Genomic DNA, 18,957 nt, shown 5'->3' on the forward strand with positions numbered 1-18,957 from the left:
TTACAGGCCAGCTCTGTTGGCTTCTGGCTAGACTTGGGCCCAGGTAGGAATAGCACATGTCCTGTTTCCAGAATCTCCTGGTTTAGTGTGTGAGGCAGATGCAAAAAGAAATGGCAGCCTACAGCATGGTGAGTGCCACCTGGCCATTTGTGTAGGCTTTACAGGACAAATGCAGAAATAATCCCAAATTTCCAATCCAAACCCCTGCCTTCCACTGGTGACCAGACTGCCGGCCTCACAGTTCCCTGTTCACTCCTGTCTGGTGCCTCTTCCCTCTTTCCCTTAGTCAAACCCTGGGCCTGATCATACCCTACAGCCCATCCTTCTGAAGTCTAAGGTGGCTGTCTCGCAGATTTGGCTCAGCCGCAAAGCTGACACCCAGAGGCCTCGGGTCCTGCTTTCTGCTCTCTCTCCCCAGTCTCTGCCCTCTGGCTTCGTGAGAAGTCACGTCATCTGCTCTTAGTCCCCCCAGTCTGGGTGATAGTGGTGGCTTGTGTCTCTGGCACCTGTGTCACAGGCTGGTCCTAGGTGCCCCATGGCCTCCATCCCAAATCCAGTCCTCCTTCCCCTGCGGCTCCACTCTCCCCAGACCTCAGTCCACATCTGTTCAACCCCCCCCCCCCCCCCCCCCCCCCCCCCCCCCAGGGGAGGAGTAGGGCTGGTGGCACCTCCCCGACTCTGTGCCCAACCACAGAGGACCCTGGCAGGCTGTCTCCACAGGTTGGTGTAATGATAACAAGCATCTCAATGTACATCACAAACAACTTGAAATGGCCCCCGTGGTGGCCTGATGCAAGCCTGAGCCCTTGTTAGGAGCTGTGGAGAGAGGTGAGGGGCGGCCACCCAGCCTGCTGTCTCTCCCAGGCCCTCCCCGCAGCTCAGCTGGTCGAGGCTGAAACGGGTGAGTCCCTCCCAGGCATGCTCCCCAGGACCATCTGTGGGCACCTTTGCCTAGAGGCCTCTGGTTGACTGGCCTGAGCTTCTGTCTTCCCCAAAGTTCACCCATCCATTCTTGATCGGGTTTTCAATGATGCTGAGACCCTGGACCCTAGAAACTGTCCCAGGAAGGTGACGTAGAGACCCGGTCTACAGGTCGTGCAGCAGCAGGGTGGGTGCACCTAGCATCCACCAAGAACAGTCCTGTCCATCCTGTAGCTCAGAGTGGCCTGAACGTGCCGCTACCACTGCCACGTCACGGTCCTCTACTCTGAGAGCCTCCAAGGCTGCCATCTCTGCTGTCAAAGTCAGGTTGGCATTAATCTCCATATGGACTTAGGTGTCATCACACACCCTGAGCTTTCTGCAGCTCCTCATCCCCTTTCCCAGCCAGATGGAGACACATCTTTTCGAGTCAGGTTGGCATTAATCTCCATGTGGACTTAGATGTCATCATCCCCTTTCCCAGCCAGATGGAGACACATCTTTTCCCAGCACCCTGGGGGGATACATGTCTGGTTATTTGATAATGGGCTGTACGGCCTGGATTTGGAGCTTTTTATAAACTCATGTTCAACGGTCACTTTTTGCCTGTATTCCAGACTCAAGCCTCGGTCTAAAATTCCCTGCACTTTTGAAACAGCTCAAGAAATCCCATACCACTGATGTGTCCTGTTGGAAAAACACAATCCAGTTTTAAAGCCATGATGCCCCATGTAAGGCCACACGGTGGCGCTCTCGCCCCGTGTTCCTTGGGCAATGACTGCCTGTTCCCTCTTCAATAATAATACTCCTGCTGTGAGCACCCCTGCTTAGTGCTTCTACATCTGTGAGGATTATACTAAAATTATACCGTAATTGGCCAGGGTCACGAGGCGCTGGTGGCTGAGGCCAGTTCAAATCAGTTTGCTGCCCCCTCCCAATTTCTCCTTGAGCTCCGCACTGCTTCCTGAGCTCCTGGCGACAGGCTTTCTGCCGGCTTAGAGCGTTATCCCCTCACTCCTTCAGCACTTAGTGCGTCTGCCTGTGCTGAGTCCTGGGCAGGGACAGGACAGGTGCAGAGAGGCACCACTCAGCCCTGAAGAGACACAGGCCAAGGCCATCTGCCTCTCCCTCAGCCCTTGCACCAGGCACCTCACTCAGCTCCTCACCCCTTTCCCCGCTCGGTCAGCCTGTGAGCGCGCCGAGATCCACTTGATTATGTGCCGGGACTTATTGATTTCTGGCTCGAGTCCTCAGGAGCTGCAGAGGCTTGTGTTTCTCTTGCAAAAACAAACAATCACACTGAGAGGTTGTGCCTCTTAATTCTGGTGGGCACAGACTGTCAACAGAGAGGGGCCCAGAGTCGGGCTCTCTCATTGGCGAGGCCAAAGCGAGTCCAGTCCCTTCCTTCTCAGGCCCTCACAGTAGCAGGAAAGCGTTTCCCTCAAGGATCGGCAGTGCCACAGGGTCCATCGGGAGGGCAGGGTGGACAGGGGAGCCCCGCCAATGAAGGGAACACTGGCTCCACACACAGCCAGGGCAGCGTTTTCCCAGCCCTGGACCCCTTCCTGGGCCGGCCTGTCTTCTGAAACCCCATTTGTTTCATTTCTCTACACAGGAAAAACAGGCTCACTCTTGGCAACAGAGATGAGCTGGGTCAGCTGTGTGCTGGGCACAGCCGGCTCCCTTCCCCTCTGAAGGGGTCTGTCTAATGGAAGGGACAGGCGACAAGACTGCTGGGGACAAATGCTGAGGAACCCGTGATGGGAAGATGGCTTATGTGGATGCCAGTTGGGAAAGCTCCACAGAGATGGTGAGGCCAAACTGGGCGGGACCATGACCAGGAGAGCCGGGCTGGAGCGGAGCCAGGTGAGGGCAGAGGGCCCAGGGAAGGCTGAGCTTCTCCCCAAGGCAGGGGGAGAGGGGTACCAGGAATCAGACTGGGGCAGGAGGAGGATGGGTTGGAAGGGGGAGAATAGGGCAGCTGGAGACATGGGCGTGGCAGTCCAGAGGTATCTGGGAAGTGAAATTAGTTGTCTGCATGGATTGGATGGGCCCAGGGCACAGAGAGGAGTCAAGGTGGGGCCTTTTGGCTGAAAGATGGTGGAACCTGGGAGAGGGTGGGACCAGGGCAGATGATGAGTTCTCTTCAGGAGTAAATGGGACCGTGTCCAGGGGCAGCCAGACACAGAGCTGGGGGCTTAGGGGAGAGATCTGGGCTTGGACAGACCTGAGACCCCTCGGCAAGTGTGGGAATGGAGGCCATGGAGTGGCTTTCCTGAGGCAGGTGTGGGGGCTGGCCGTGGTGACCACTTGGGAATGAAGAGCCCTGGTCAAGTCGGGTCACCCTGTGGTGGGGGCTGCTTGAGCTGAGAGCTGGGCAGAATCAGCAGGTCTGGTGCTGCCAGATCTGCCCCAGTCGGGGAAGAAGTTGCAAACTGGGATTTATGTGAAATGTCTTAATTTTTAAATGTTGGCCAAGACAAGAAATATTTTAATGGTGTGAACCAAATTAAACATGTCTATAGACCAGTTTTAGACCCAGGAGGGAGAGGGAGCATTGACAGTTAACGGAGGGACAGGCAACAGGAGCCTAGAAGGAAAGCCCGCAGTGGAGGGGCTGTCTCCAGGACTGGTGGCCCTGGTGGGCTTGGTGGTTGAGGTGCCAGACCAAGGAGGGAGATGAGGAGGGGATGTATGGGCCGGGGGCAGGGTCGAGGGGTTCCCTGGCCTCTGAGCCACCTGTGGTAGGGTTGTGTGAGGGAAAGGGTGTGCTCCCCCCTTTCCCTGAGCCTGACATGTCCTCTCCTTCCCCAGAAAGACACTGAGATGAAAATACATCCATGGAACTGAACATTGATGAACCGTCTGCCACCATGGGAAGGTCGGCTCTCCTGTCAGAGGAGTGCATTCAATTTCAGCATCTCAGGCTGTGAATGGAGAGCCAAGGACTCCGACTCTGGGCCTGCTGAGCCACACGAGAGCCACAGAACACGTGGAGGGGTGCCCGGGCCCTGGGTGCTGGCCCTGGCTCCAGCCGTCTCCATGCAGACAGTCAGCCTGGGCCTCTCTCCCGACAGGTGCTTGGCTGACACAGCACTTTCCTGGACAGTCAGAGCTGAGGCCTGGGCATGACAGCCTCCTACCTGCGCTTCCACATTAGCCACACTGGGTCCCCCTGCCTGCCCTCGTGGACCCCCTTCGAGGGGGAACTGAGAAGTCTTGAGGGAAATGGACAGAACCCAGACCCACAGCAGCTGCTGCCTCTGGGGCAGAAAGCCCTGCTCTGTATCTGCTGGCCAAGCAACGCTTCAGAAAACTCGGGAAGCACCAAGCGCGGCTTTTGGATAGAGAACAAGAAGTCGACACTCTGAGTGCATCAGGCTCAGGAGAAGATAATGCATAATGACCAAATTACCATGGTCTAAAATCTCCGCCAATTGCATCCAAATTAGCAGGAATAATTATGATTCACTTTAATTAGTGACTATGGAAGCGAAGCCTTGGGCTGGTGGGCAGAGCCTGGTGTGACAGCCAGGAGGGAGAGGGTGTCCTGGCCAGCGAGGCCGGTGTGGTAATGGGCCCAGGACCTGCAACCATTGGTTTTTGCTGGTCTCCCGTCTTGTGAATATCTGCTTTGTTACAGACAGTAGCCTCCCCCTACCCCCACCACTCCCATCCCATCATTGGCCGGCCACGTTCACCTCCAGCACCAAGAGAACCCCCAGGCCTCACCACTCACTCCCACCCTGTGAGTGGGCTCCACATTGCCCCCACTTTACAGATGGGGAAATGGTGGCTCAGAGATCACTGTCATACCGGAGCCTTGGCTGTTGTCCCCACATTCTTCCCTTGTCCCTGAGTTGGGGGCCCTCTGGTTCAGCTCCATGAATGAACTCGTCTGCCCATAGATCTCCCACAGTGTGAGGACCCCCGGGCTGCAGCCCACCTCCCACATGGCTCTGGGACCAGCTGGTGTGTGCCCAGGCCTCCTACCTTGAGAAACAGCGCTCCCTTCGAGGCCAGGCTGTCGACGCCCTTCCCATTGGTGTAACAGTGATAGACTGCGTCCATGATGGGGTAACGGCTGGCAAAGAAGAGGCCGCTGTTGAAACACTTGAAGCAACAGTGGGCTTCGCAGCAGCGGCGGCAGCAGCAGCAGCCTTGGCAGCCATAGACCCCGACATCATACAGGATGTACTCGAAGTAGCCATGCAGCTGGTTTTTCAACTTGGTGGCCGCCCGCTTGTCAAACACCTCTTGCAGACACAGGAAGTCCAGGTTGGCGGGGAAGAAGGCCGAGATCTCGTGGTCAAAGGCCTCGTCCGGGTGCCGCCTTTTGCGCGCAGCTACCTTCTTCACCACCGAGGCCTTGTGCGGGGCCTTGCTGTGGGTGGCACCTGGCTCCCCACTGCCGCCGCTGTCCAGCCCGGCACGCGCCTTCACCAGGGACTCCTTGGAAGCAGAGCGGCTGCCCAGGCTCCCCGAGTCCCCATCCCGCCGATTGTGGTTGGGCGTCTGGCCCTGTGGGCCCCCGCCAGCCCCATTCCTGGCCTGGCCCCCAGTGGCAGGGTCGTCAGCTTCGGGGTGCCGGCCTCCCTCATCGCCACTGATGCGCACGACGCAGGCATTCTCAAGGCTACTGCAGTCGATTGGGTCTCCGGAAGCCGGGCCATTGGCAGCCTCGTCACTGGGGTGACGCCCACTGTTGCCCTTGTAGTCCACAGAGGCAGTCCTCTTAATGCTCCCGGGGACAGCCCGGGCCATGCCATCGCCCTGGGGCGACACCAGGCTGCTGAAGCTGGCTGCGCTGATGGAGGTATTGGTGGGCGAATCAATGTAGATTTTTATCTGGGGCCGACTGGCCCCATTGCGGATTCTGTGCCCGATCTCTTTGGCCCGTACTTGGGTTTTATAAACGTTGTTGTGCCTGGCCAGCGACTCGGGGAGGAGGCAGACGTTGGCCGTGGCAAAGCAGAAGCTTTTGCCAGGACCCGTCCCCTTCCATTCACGGAGTAGGGCTGCCCCGCCAGCCGGGCCCTTGTCCTCCAGCCGGGAGTAGACGTAGGGCCGGCGGGCACACTGCAGGGGGCACCAGAAGAGGAACCCAAGAAACGCGAAGGGCAGCGAGGTGACCAGGAAGCCCAGGTAGATGGGCATGAAGAGCACGATGCAGAGCAGCTGGTTCTTCTGACAGGGCGCAGGCGTGAACAAGGCCAGAAGCTGGTCCAGCAGCCAGTAGCATGGGAAGATGAGGTACCAGGACACGGCGTGCAGGGCAGACAGACAGCTATTGGAAAAGGGGGTCGTGTACAAAACCATCGCAGCTCACTGGGTGCCGCGGCCGGCCCTACTACATGGTGTCCGTGGCAACGCAGGCACGTTCCTGGGTGGGGTGGGTGAGTGGGGGACAGCAGGAGGAGGGGTCACGTCCTGGTGAGAGGTGACTTGGGATGGTTGGTGGCGAGTGTTGGCCAGCCAGTCATGGTTCACCTCAGTGGGCCATGCTAGGCCACCAAGGCCTGCTGGAGAGCCTGCAGCACAGAGAGAAGAGGGCTTTTATTAGCTTTTAGGGGAGCAGATTGGGTGCTGGGGCTGTTGTCCCTGTTTACCCCATTCCTGCTTCCTCTGGCACGAGAAGGACTGTTTCCAGGACCAGACGGGAGCTAGCTGCTCACGGGGTGTCTGGGGCTGGGGCCTGTCCCGGCACACTTCTTTGGCCTGTGTGTGTTAGGTTTTCTTGGAGTAAACAGCTTGGTGATGTGACTGTCTCTGGCTGACCATCTCAATCTTATAACCTAATTGCTTGAAATCTGGCCCAGGATTTCAGAGGAGCACAGCTTTGTGGGTGCTGAGGAGGCAGGTTGGGGATCCTAGAGGGTACCTGGACCTGACGCTGGCCCAGAGCAGCTGGGGTGAGCCTGGGAGGATCCTCACCGAGTGGCCACCAGGTCAGAACGAAGAGGGAACAAACCACAGAGAAAAGCGGCTAGAGTCCTGGGGTGCAGGGCTGTGTGGCTGGCAGAACCCCCGAGGGAAGGCTCCCCACAACCAGGCTCTCACTGTACTCAGCCTACAGCATCAGACCACTTCTGCATTTCACTCCTACTGACCCCCAGCAAAAATCCCCACCTGGCGGGGGTCCAGGCCCAGCCTGGACTCTACTAACATCCAGAAAGGTCAGAGTTACCAGGTTACAAGGGACCCTGATGGTCCCTGCAACTTTGGAGAAGCCCCCTGGGGCCTTGAGGGTCTGGCCCAAGCTTCTCCTTTAAGCTCCCAAGATACAGCTCCTGGGCCCAGCGGAGGCCAAAGCTGCTGGAGTGAGTCTACCCTGGTCCCTGTCTCAGAGCAGACTCCAGGGCTCTGCCCGGGCGAGGTCGCCAGGTGCATTTATTGTGCTGAATGTGAAATCTATGCAGACAAGAATGTGGGGTGTTTACCCAGCCTCTGGGGACCCATAGTGATGAGGCTGTGGTGAAGCTTGTAGGAGCATAACCCAGAGTTTTCGTCACCAGATCAGCTGGGGGGTCGTGTCCTGTCTCACCAACCCGGCCCCACTTCTGCCCTAGAGGTGGGGTCAGTCCATGTTGCCACCCATCCTGGCTTTCCCAGGCGGGCTTGTCTGCCCTAAGCAGCGTGAGGACTCGAGCTTGGCTGAGCCCTGGCTGTGAGGACAGTTCTGGAGGAAGGATCTGGGAGGAGGAGAGGGTCTGTTTTGTCTATGCCACAACGCCCTGTAAGCAAACTGGCCCGTGGTCCTCAGGTTAGAGGTGAATGTGGTCTCGCTTGTAAAAGGCTTCCTGAGTGAAGTCCCTTCTGTTCTCCGTGGGGCTCGTCCCCAACACTGGCTAATCAGGGTTGGTGTTTGGTTTTAGCTGGGACAGGACTGTGTGTGTGTGTGTGTGTGTCTCTCTCTCTCCCTATTCAGCTGTCCTGTGTCCTCACTCCTGCTCTGGCCCTAGAAACCCTCTGGGCAGGTTCCTCCCAGCCCTGCCTATAGTGACAGTGAGTGGCCAGGCCTGATCTTCCTGCCTCCCCTGGGCTGGTCATCAGAATGTTTGTGGTCCCCACTCAGGTATCGTTGGGTTAGGTGGCCCAGGGAGCCAATAGGTATGCTGGCCACCATGGCAGCCCTCTGAGTGGCAGATCCGGGCATCCCAGCGCTTCCCGCCTCCATTCTAACCCTTCGTGGCTGCCCTGGGTCCCCTGCCCAGAGCCCCTCCTCTGCCGCCCTTCAGCAGTGCCCTGGCTAGAAGGAGCTGCCCACCTGCCCTTATCCCACCGGCAGCCACTGCATGTACCCCAGGAGCTGCTGACGCAGTCGACACAAAAGGGCTTGCCACCGATGGAGCTGGTTTCTAAAGCTCTGTGGTTATTTTGTCTCAGTGAAATGAAAGGAGGGCAAACAAACAACAGCACATTAATTAGTCTGATCTATACTTTCCCCATGAAAGAGGAGAGTGAGAGTTAAATACTGGAGGCTGGCAACCTCTCTGTGAGCCCCGGAGTCCTCGCAGGGGTGGCAGGGCAGGATGCGGGCCCACAGGCACCCAGCCTGCACCCCTGTCGGGGCCCTTGCCCTTGCCTGTGCTCTTGGCCTGGTGGGACATTGTGGGTGGCCCAGCCCAGGCTCCGTCTCCGGGAGAACACCTTCCTCTCCTCCGTGCTTTGGTTCTCTCCATGCCTGTCCTGGCGCTGCACCTTTGCCGAGTGAAGTCCACCATGGGTATCTGTTGGGGCTGACAGATCCCTCGAAGACCATGTGTGCTGAGCTGTCACAGCTCGCCCCTACAGGCTGGGTTCTTTCAGATGCCTGTTTTAGAGCCGACAATGACCCCTAGGTTTATCCCTTATGAATCCTGGTGTGTGGCTTCCAGGGTTGCTCGGGATGCCCTCAGTCCCAACACTACAGTCTCAGTACTGGGCTGGGGTCCCAGTGGTGGTGATGGTGGTGGTGGTGGGGAAGCGCTATACAGTGCTCAACAGAGGGCAACCTCTCTGTCCTATAACTGGAGGCCCCAGACTCACCCCTTATCCCTCATCCCTGCTCCATTGCTGCACACTCAGCTTGGGCTCCAGGTTCAGGCTGACCTGAAGGAAACCCTGGCACGGGAGTCAGGCTTGCTGAGCCCCTGTCTTGTCGTCTATGACACAAGGGTGGCGATCCCTGTCTCCCAGGGCTATCAAGCGATCATGAGGATGAAAGCTGGACAGGCCACTAAGATGGCTGGCCCTGTTTCCTTCCCCACTCCCCAGCCCTTGTTGCACCTCTTTGGCCTCTCCTCCCCTGAGGTTGGCCCGTGTGCCCTGTTTGCTCTCCAGCCTGTGGATTCAGTAGTTTGAAGGCGGTACTATTTGGTCTGTGCACTGGTCTGGGGGGAGCCTGAGCCCACCTGCTGAACTCCCAGGCCCCTGACTGACCCAAAAGGCCTTCAGGTCCTCAAAGATGCTGTCCACCCTGTTTAGGTTGGAGCCCCTGACCTTCGCTAACTTGTTCCACTCCCTGCAGCAAGGACGGACAGAGAGAGTGGAGAGCACCATAGTTTGCAGGTTGACCAGGTGGAAGGGGAACTGGCTGAGGGAGGTTTGGGAGCCCAGATGACCCTAAATCTAGAAGGGAGAGGAAAAGTGCTTGGTTTAGGACATGGGCAGGGCCCGGGAGGTCACAGGCCCAGCCACTCTGGAGCAGGCATGGGGCATCGACAGCAAGCAGTTCCACACTGCAGTTGCTCCTGTAGGGCTACTGATGACCTATAGTGACCTGTCAGCACTGAGACACCTTGTTGCTAACCTGTGGCCTGCAGCCACCACAGCATGGGAGAGGGGGTTGTGGACTGTTCAGAGGGCTCCAGGACCCAGCATCCAGTAGCAATGGCAAAGAAGCTGCTCTGACATCCCCTGGGGAGGGCATCCTCAGGAGAGGAGCCTGTTTGGGTGTTGATGGAGGGGAGGGTGGGTCCCCAACAGCCTTTGTGGGCAAGCTGCAGTGGACAGGTCCTCTACTCCTAGCCAAGTATCACTGGCACCAAGACAGCATTCCTTTTCCCATCTTCCTGGGAGATGGGCCTGGCATGCATGCTGGTGCATAGACCTGCTGCAGAGGCTAAAGGGTCCTGGGTGGGTGCTGACTTGAATTTGAATGTCTTTTGCAGTGGAAAGTGAGCAAGCCCTCAGCTCTGCTGGTGGAGGCCAGCCCCGGCCCCTCTGACGAAGCCCGCATCATCTTTTGGGATCTCTGAGCCTTGGAGAACTTCTGGGAAGTTGATGAGGGTCGGGAGCTTCCTCATGTGAGGCTAGGATGGGGCCTGTCCCTCCTTCATGCCCCTTCCATCTGGTCCCCACGGAGCCTTCCATCGAGCATCAGGGCTGGGAGTCCTGAAGCACCTCCCATCCTCTTTGTATCCACAGGCTCAGGTCTAGCAGGAGCTGGGCCAAGCCCGAGGTTTCCGCAGGAAAGGCTGAGAGGATTGCTCCAATCCAATTACTAGAATGTGCTCACATCGGCTGGCAGCCCCGAGATGGGGCCGGCCCATTTCTGCCTGGATGCCTGCAGGGGAGGGGTTGGCATGGCAACGTGAGCTCTGAGCTGCTGAAACTTGAAGTCAACTCGTAGCTGGGAGATCAGAAAGAACGACCGAGAGGAGCCTTTCTGAGTGACGGGCGTCAGACAAATCCAGGTTAGTCCCCGAAAGCCACATCCCAGAAGCAGAACTGGGTCTGGGGGTCTGGCATGGCATGTGTGCCGTAGTGGGATTCCCACCGACACAGCTGTGCCTGTAAATGCCTATCACTCATCTAGAGCCAAAGCACCTGCCTCCCCTTCCTTGAAGCCCTCCCTCGCCTCCCTACCCCTCCTATGCACAGTCCCACTGTCCCTCTAATCAGGCATGTGTCTGTTTGCACATCAGGACATCCCCCTACCTGCCCCTTCCTCCCCCCAGCCTGGGAGCTTCCAGTGGAGTCTCAGGCACCAACACAGGCCCAAGTCCTAGCCTGCTCCACCTCTCTGGTTGTGGCAGACCCACTTTTGTCAGCCCCACTCCAAAGGAGAGGGCAGTGAGCTACACCAGGCCAATCGGCACCACAGCCCCCTGACCTCAAGCTGAATAGTCATATGACCCAAGCTCTCCATAGAACTCTTACTGGACCCCTCAGCATTTTCTTTGAGATGGAAGCACTAAGAACCTGAAGCTTCTGGAGCCTTCCTTGAGAGGGAAAAGCATTAGGGCTGGAAGGAGAGAAGCCAAGCCATGGCGACATCTTTGAACTCCAATTTCCCTCTGCCTGAAGCCAACACAACTCCTAGACTTTCTAGTTAACAAGTCAACAAATTACCCTTTTATTTGCTCTAGTCACTTTGAGTTGCTTTTCTGTCACTTACCACCAAAGGGATCCTGTCTACAAGCTCATGTCTAAAACTCAATTCTTATCAGTTCTACCCCTGTGAAAACCTCCTATGGCACAACCTGGCCTGCCCACAGGACAAAGAGGGGCCCCCTCCTGAGTCCTGGAAGGCCCTTCAATACCTGGTGTCCTGGTTTGTGCTCCGTGAGCATCGCTCCGGAGACAGCAGTGCAGCCATTCTGAACACTAAGTCAGGTGTCAGATGTGACGGGGTCAGGTCCCTGAATATTGGACACACTCCTTTCTTTTCTTTTTATAAAATATATTTTATTTATTTTTACAGAGAGGAAGGGAGAGGGATAGAGAGTTAGAAACATCGATGAGAGAAACATCGATCAGCTGCCTCCTGCACACCCCCTACTGGGGATTTGCCTGCAACCAAGGTACATGCCCTTGACCGGAATCGAACCTGGGACTCTTCAGTCTGCAGGCCCACGCTCTATCCACTGAGCCAAACCGGTTAGGGCTGGACACACTCTTAACTGGCCCTCTGAGCTGTGGTGTCCTCATCTCATAAGCATGCGTAAGAACACTGTCTCAGGGCAGTTAGGGACGATGCATGTGCTGCGCTTAGCACAGTGCCTACCACATTTCTAGTAATATTTTTATTACTAGTCTGGCTGCAAAGGCTCCCAAGATACAGCTGGAGCCTTCAGGTTTCCTCCTCATATGGTCATTTGCTTGACAAAGAGGGCACCCTGCTATCCCAGTTGAGGGGCAAGGGGGGTGCAGGGCATGTTGGGGCCTCCATCTTTGGTAGAACTGTCTGTCGTGGGCTGCTTGTGCAAGCCCAAGTCCCAGGGCTCCGGAGAAGCCAGGTGCAGGCAAAGGGGCTATAAAATTTTCAGAGAAACTTTCCAAGGGAGCTATTAATGCATCATGTGGTTTCTGAGAATAGGAACAGGCTGCGCGCAGCTCCATGCACTCCTTCAGTGAGCCAGCCTCGGCATTTCCATGTCAGAACTCAGAAAGCAGATTAAGCTGATTCTTACGTGACTGGAAAGCAAATCTCAAGCCAGGTTGGAGGCATATATGCGAGGGATGCCGGAACCAACCTAACGTTGAAAATAGCAGCACCCCTGGGTTTAGGACCTTGTGCTGCAGTGACATGGGGCGGCTGCCTCAGAGTATGGGCTCCATCACAGGAGGGGGCTGAGCTTGAAGATCTGACCACCCTACCCTCTACTGCTTGCCATTCCAGAATCACCTATTGGTGACTGAAAAGGGGGCCATTAAGGACAGGCTGGATGGTGGCTGGCACCTGAGTCCACACCTGAGCCGTTTGGAGCAGCATCTCTCCTTCCCACGGACCTTTGTACTATACTCAGGAGCCTGTCTGCAGCCAGATCTGTCGGTTGAGAGTCTGCCGGAAGCTGAAGCCCATAGGGCTCCCACCAGCCCTGTGCTCTCAGGGAGGCTGAGCCCCGATGGGGAAACGGGGTGGGGCCTCCTCCATGGTGAAAATCAGGTCTGCGATCACTGTTCCCAGGGTCTTCTCCATCTGAGCACTGACAAGGCAGCTCCAGGGCAGGACTGGGGCTGGCAGTGCAACCACCGGAGAGGAGGCTTCAACATCCCTAAGTGAGGCTCAAACCAGGAGGCCACATGCCAACAGCTGGGCATCTAGATGGGCGTGGCCTCTGGCCTCAGGTGCTCTGAGACCCCCAGGTGCTGGGGTCTGTGCCTGAACTGAGCCTCACCAAGAGCCCTAAGCAGGGGATCCTGGAACTCCCCCCACAGGTCACGTCCCCTCCTCAGGTGAGCTCTGTGGCATATGCTGCATGGCTGACTGAGTGCCAGCCCCCAGCGTGTCCCAGCCAGCCAGTGCCACCACCTCCCTCAGGGAGACCTCCTCAGGGATGGAGACCAGGAGGAATCTTGCTTCTCGGGGTGAGGCCTCTGTTCCAGCCACGTCCCCGCTTCCCTGACATGAGGGCTGATGTTAATGGTTCATGAGCTGAACAAGGCTTGGAACGTACTTTGCCAAAGAAGAAATGACAACATACTTTCTGTGGGAGTAGAACTTTAAATACAAGTCCACACAAATGGTATGACTGTTGCAGACCCGGTGTTCAGCTGCGTTTCAAGCTCAGTGTTTCCTCCCGGAATGGATTGGCCGGCTGAGCGGTGTGTAGGCATTTCAAGGCACCAGAGAACACAGATGAAGACAACAAACCTTCCTAAAACAGAACAGACTTGCTACATTCTTCTGAAGGGAATCATTTCACAGTCAGCCTTACATTTTCTCTGCAAAGAACATTTTAACAAACTGAGTCCTCCAGGAGGATTTATGCAGAGATTAAAAAGCAAATCCGTGCAAATCCTATATAATAAAAGGCTAATGTGTAAATTGTCCCCTTGACTGGGAGTTCAACCGGGAGTTCGACCAGGGTTCAGGGCTGGCCGCAGCCCCTCCTCCCGGCCTGCCCCACCCCCAGTTGGCCTCCGCCACCCTGATCGGAGTGGACCGGCCAGACCCCACCCATGCACAGATTCGTGCACCGGGCCTCTAGTGAGTAAATAAAATCAGACAATGGCATCTCACCAACCCTCGCTGCAACCCTGGGTGGCTGGGCTGAGGGCCAGATTTCTAGGCCAAGACCGGATCTCGCTCACCACTGAGAGCTGAGGCCCTTGTCCTTGGACCTTTCAGAGATCTTGGACCCTGGGCCACCGCTATACTGAGGTCCTCCCTCTGCACAGGGTACCACAGGAGCCCTTGGCTCTGAGAGAACCAGCCAGAAGACCACCTCCCCTTAAGAAAGGATGCTCCAGCTCAGGCCAAACCTGCTTGCTTGGGGAGGCCTCCAACCTGCCTTTGGGCCAGGTCCTGCACCAGAATGTATAACTGGAGAGGATTGGAGGCTGATGGAGTCTGCTGCCTACAGCGGTGAGACTTAGAGCCTCATCTGCATAAGACTGTGAATTAGTCATGTGTCCGTCAGTGGGGGAGAGATGCTGGGTCGAGTACCCCAAGTTCCATCTAATTTCTGCCACCCAACCTGCTTCCAAGGGCCTTCTGAGGCTCTGGGTTCCAGTTCAGCTCTGCCCCTCTGGTAGTGGTAGGCCTGTCAATACCTGCTCTTGGCTGTTGAATCCTACTCTGAAAAGGGTGACAAGATCTCTTGGCTCTAGTTATGGAGGTTATGTGTCCCCAAATTGCTGATATAGACATGCTAATGAAGACAGCGACACCTCTTCATTCAGGAGTGATTACTTTAAAAGGATAAGCACGCTTTGCCTTTGTGAAGTTCTGGGTAGCCTTGTCCTTTCTTGTTCACATCTGCCTCCAAGCCTTGGACAGGACGCTTTCCCCACTTTCCCTGGTCCCTAGAGCAGCTGACGTCTGCTTTCAAGCAGGAGGCTGGATTGCACTTCCTGGTCCCCTTGTGGTTGGGTAGATCATGTGACAGCTCTGACCAGTGAGCTGTGAGTAGAAGTGGTACGGGTCACTGCTGGGCCTGCGTACTGAACAGCAGGTGTGAGACCTTCCAGAGCTCCCCTCTGCCACATGCATCCGCAGTGTTTGAGGTGGTGGCTGCTCTGTCAGCCTGGGTCCCAGGTTGAGGAGGCCCGGAGCAGGACCCCAGCTAAGCCCCGTGCAGTTAGAGAGAAGAAAACCTGTGATGATAAGCCACAGCAGAACCTGTCCTATCCTGACCCACAGAGGAAGGCTTCCGATTTGGCATTTGATCAGCCCATTTACCAAAAACAAGCCTTCCTGATGGACAGCTCTCCGTTTCCCAGGATCACCCTTCAGATCCGACCCTCTTTGAGAAAGATCTTCATTGTTAAATGGTAATAATGAGGTTCCTCTGCCTTGAATCCAGACCAGGTGGGAGGCTCTCTTCTTCCAACCTCTCAATGTGTGGACTGAAAAGTCAGCTCCTGCTTTGTGCCCATGGTCCTTGGGACCATGAGGCCTCAGGGGAACTGAGCCTTAATCTTTTAATTTTTAGTGGAAACTGTTTCTGCCGTGGCTGATGATATAGGTAGCAAAGTAAACCTGTAAACATGGGGAAGTAAATCCATTAGAAACTTCTGTCAGAGATCTGTGTATGGGCTTGGCCACAGGGGCCAAGCAGGGCCTGCAAGCCTGGACTGAGGTGGACTGTATCTTGAGATGGAGCCAACAGCCCATGCCTGATAGTCTGGGGTCAGCCCTGGGAGGCGGGGCGTGGTCAGACACAGCCGGATCTTCTGGCTGACAGGTGCGTGCCAGGGCTGGCGAGGGGAAGGGCCGGGCAGCAGCTGGTAGGCTGGGAGGCAGGGGGATGCTCAGGGTACATCTCTTATGAGACAGATGCAACACTGAGATTGCAAGGGGTATTGCACAGCGAGGGCCAAGAATCTCTGGGGGCGGGGCCTTTGCTTTCTAGGCGGGCATATTTGAGTGTGGGGGGTCCTCTTAAAGCAAGGGTGGGGAACTTTTTTTCTGCCAAGGGCCATTTGGGTATTATGCATATTTGAGTGTGGGGGGTCCTCTTAGAGCAAGGGTGGGGAACCTTTTTTCTGCCAAGGGCCATTTGGGTATTTATAACATCATTTGCAGGCCAAACAAAATTATCAACTTAAAAATTAGCCTGCTATGTTTGGTCAGACATTTAATTAACTGATCCCTAATGTCTTGGCAGGGCCAGACCAAATGATTTTGCAGGTCTTATACGGATGTTCCCCACCCCTGTCCTAGGGTATGGAGACAGGGGAGTGGTAGGTGGCGGGTGAAGCCAGTAGTGAGCCAGGGAAGGAGGTCTCAGAGAGCTGAGAAAGGGCACTAAGGAGGCGGAGTCACTCAGGGCGTCCTGACCGCTAGATCCCAGACTGCCGGCCAGGAAGAGACTGGGGGTGGGACGGGGGAGGAGCTGTGGGAAATAGGCCTGAGAGGAGGATCTGACACACTGACATAGTTTATCCCTAGTTGGGTTTGTTTAACTTAAATGCTTAAAATGTCTGCTTAGCATCTCACCTGCACCATACAGACCCAGCAAGCCTCAAGCAGGCCATGGGCTCAGAGCCACAGCGAGCTATAGCTCAGAGCCTAGCAGGCCGGCTGGGCCTGTGTCTTGCGCTCTGGGAGGGCCGAGTGACCCTCTGGCTGGCTGGGGGTCTTGGCAGACACCCAACTTGAGGCTACCTGCATCACCCCCACTGCTAGACAGAAGGTGGACAGGGTGTCCGGTAAAGTTTTGGAAAGAAAATGAACAGAACAGAGGTCAGCATCAATGAGAAACCAGTCTGTTCAGTTTCAACCAGATTTGCTTTAAGAAATAGGCCCAACAGGAGGCTTAAGCTGCTTGATTCTTATCTGTCTCTCCTCCTTCTTGTTCCCTTCTTGCACTTGAGACTGCTCCTTCTCAGAGCCCTTCGTCCCCTCTTCCCCTGCACACCCTTCAGGAGCTGGACCTTCCCTTGCGTCTTCTCTCTTTTCTCTGTTGACCCCTTTTGAGTCACCTGTTTCCAGATGACAGCCAGCCCAGGTGTCTCTCCTAATCTCTGACCTCATGAGTTTGATGGACAGCTCTTCATCTCCCCCTAAAAGTTCATTCTTCTTCTTCCACTTCTCCAACACCTGCTCTGTCTCCTGAGCAGTCCTCCATACCCTGCCTCCTCTCACCAGCCCACTGTTCTGCCTCCCTAACCCCTTGTCTCCATTCCCAGGTCCTGCCAGGCCCAGGCCCAGCCTCACCATCCCACCTACATACTGCAACAGCCACCATCTGGTCTCCCTGAGCTGGCCTCCCCCCGCCCTGTGGCCCACCTGGAAGCTGGTAGGATCTTTCTATGCTCCACGTCGGACCACGTTGCTCCCCCGTTAAACTCTTCAGTGGCCCCAGCTGCCCCCAGGAAGATGCATGTGGCAGGGAAGAAAGGGTAGGAAAGGGCAGGCTAGACCCAGCAGCCTGATGGCTCTGCTCCTCTCCTGCTTCTAGAGTCCCAGGGCCCTGACCTGCACAGTTCCCACCATGCCCTCCTAGTCTTCCATGCCTTTGCTGGGGCTGTTCCCTCACAACCCTCATCTGTGTGAAGGGATAAGGCCTCAGCAGAGGGGCTTAAGGTTTGGAAGTCACAGTGATGGTCTCTTCGCCAAACCCCACCAGTCCCCTCCTCTATGGCCCCAGGGATGATTAGGGGCCTTGGCTTAAGCAGGCCATTTCTCTTAGGACAGATGGCAGTTTTCGTGCATTTATTATGTTTGCAGTCTGCACACCAGAAAGGTGACCAGCCCCTCATACCTTCAGCTCTACCCAGCTAGAAACAGGACTGAGGGAAAGGAGGCTCCAGCAGTGTTGGTCTATTTCTTCCCTCAAAACTAAAGAGGGAGAGCCTTATGTGTGGCCCTATGGGGTGTCTCTGCAGGATCAGGGGCTCTGCCCACATGGCCAACACCAGCAGCCTTGGAGCTCGGGGAGTAGGGGGTGAAGTGCTCACCCAATCACTTTAACCTCCAGTCCTGGGAAAGTCAAGATCTGAGTTCTAATTCTGCATCCTCTTGCAGGCACTCAAGTGTTCCATCCCATCACCTGATCCTAGCTGTGTGTTGTGCACATAGTGGGCGATAATAGGAACCTGGATGACTGACTGTCAAGTGTCAGCCCTGCCCCCAGCAAACCTAGAGTCCAGCCAGGGTGGCTTTAGCAACCCAGCTTTCTGGGTACCAGCAGCCTGCTCAAGACCTCAGACTCATTCCCTCCCTCCTTTCCTTTCTCCGTCCCTGTGAGGCGGGGCACAGCAATGAGGCAGTCCATGGCAACGAAGTGTGGGAGACTAGAAATGAGCATCAGACAAGCAGAACTAACAGATCCATTTCTTGGGGACATCTGAGCAGATGTCACACAGCACACACCTCGCAGAATGTGCTCTTCACACTGATGAGGTCACCTGACTCGATTTTCCCTTTTCTCTCTACCTTTCTCAGCAAGGGTGAATGCAAATGATATGCAAACATATTCAAACTATGTAAATGAGTGCTGTCCAGAACCAAGGTCCCTAACCCAGGACAAGTTCCTAGGGAAGAGTACAAAAGACCCGGCGCTATCTCCCTTGTTCTGCTTGTTCTTCCCCCTCAAGTTCCACAAAACAAGATCCTCACCACTTTTGTCCAGTCCCCTGAAGGTGACATTTGTCACCCACTCTCACTGAGGCCTCAGTGAAGATCCCAGTCTCTTCCCCCTCCCTGTGGACTGCCAGCCTCATCCACCTCCTCTTCTGTTCTTCCTTCCAGTCACCATCACCGTGGGCCCTCAAAACTCTCTACCCCCAGCCTGGCAACACCCCCCCTCAAAAAAATTTTAATTTGCCAACATTTGGGAAGGGGAAGGTTCTTATAATGGTCTTGCTGTCCTGGTTCCTGGACTGAGGTTCCCCATTGTCGGGGTCTCTGTGTTGCTAGTTTCTGCTTTTATTCCTGAGAATGGCCCAGAAGTTTGAATTATTGATGGATTCGAGAGTAGAATTACCAGGTAAACTTTAAAGCTTCTGATATATATTGCCAAACTGCTCTCCACCCAACTCGTTTGAGAGTGTCTGTTTCATAGCATCCCTACCAGCTCTGGCTTTTAGCCTTAAAATAAAATTTAAAAGTTTATTGGGTAATGATATCTGGTTCCATTTTACTGGATACTTAAATTGTAT

The 18,957-nt window shown here is 55.7% G+C and overlaps 1 protein-coding gene across 4 annotated transcripts in view; it reads right to left on the reverse strand.

Moving 5' to 3' along the window:
* Positions 1-18,957, reverse strand: part of SMPD3 (sphingomyelin phosphodiesterase 3, neutral membrane (neutral sphingomyelinase II)) — a 77,405-nt gene that overhangs the window by 7,166 nt on the left and 51,282 nt on the right. For 2 of the 4 annotated variants that reach the window (XM_014547814.1, XM_014547815.1), the window contains exon 3: positions 4,915-6,452. In XM_014547814.1, coding sequence (XP_014403300.1) covers positions 4,915-6,240 — 1,326 coding nt within the window. In that variant the 5' untranslated portion in view covers positions 6,241-6,452. Of the gene's footprint in view, positions 1-4,914; positions 6,453-8,222; positions 8,431-13,331; positions 13,506-18,957 lie in introns of those variants that run through there. The other 2 variants (XM_005876440.2, XM_005876438.2) reach the window with 2 other exon arrangements.

Source organism: Myotis brandtii, unplaced genomic scaffold (genome assembly GCF_000412655.1).
Source record: "Myotis brandtii unplaced genomic scaffold, ASM41265v1 scaffold486, whole genome shotgun sequence".
In the NCBI taxonomy this organism is placed as follows: domain Eukaryota; kingdom Metazoa; phylum Chordata; class Mammalia; order Chiroptera; family Vespertilionidae; genus Myotis; species Myotis brandtii.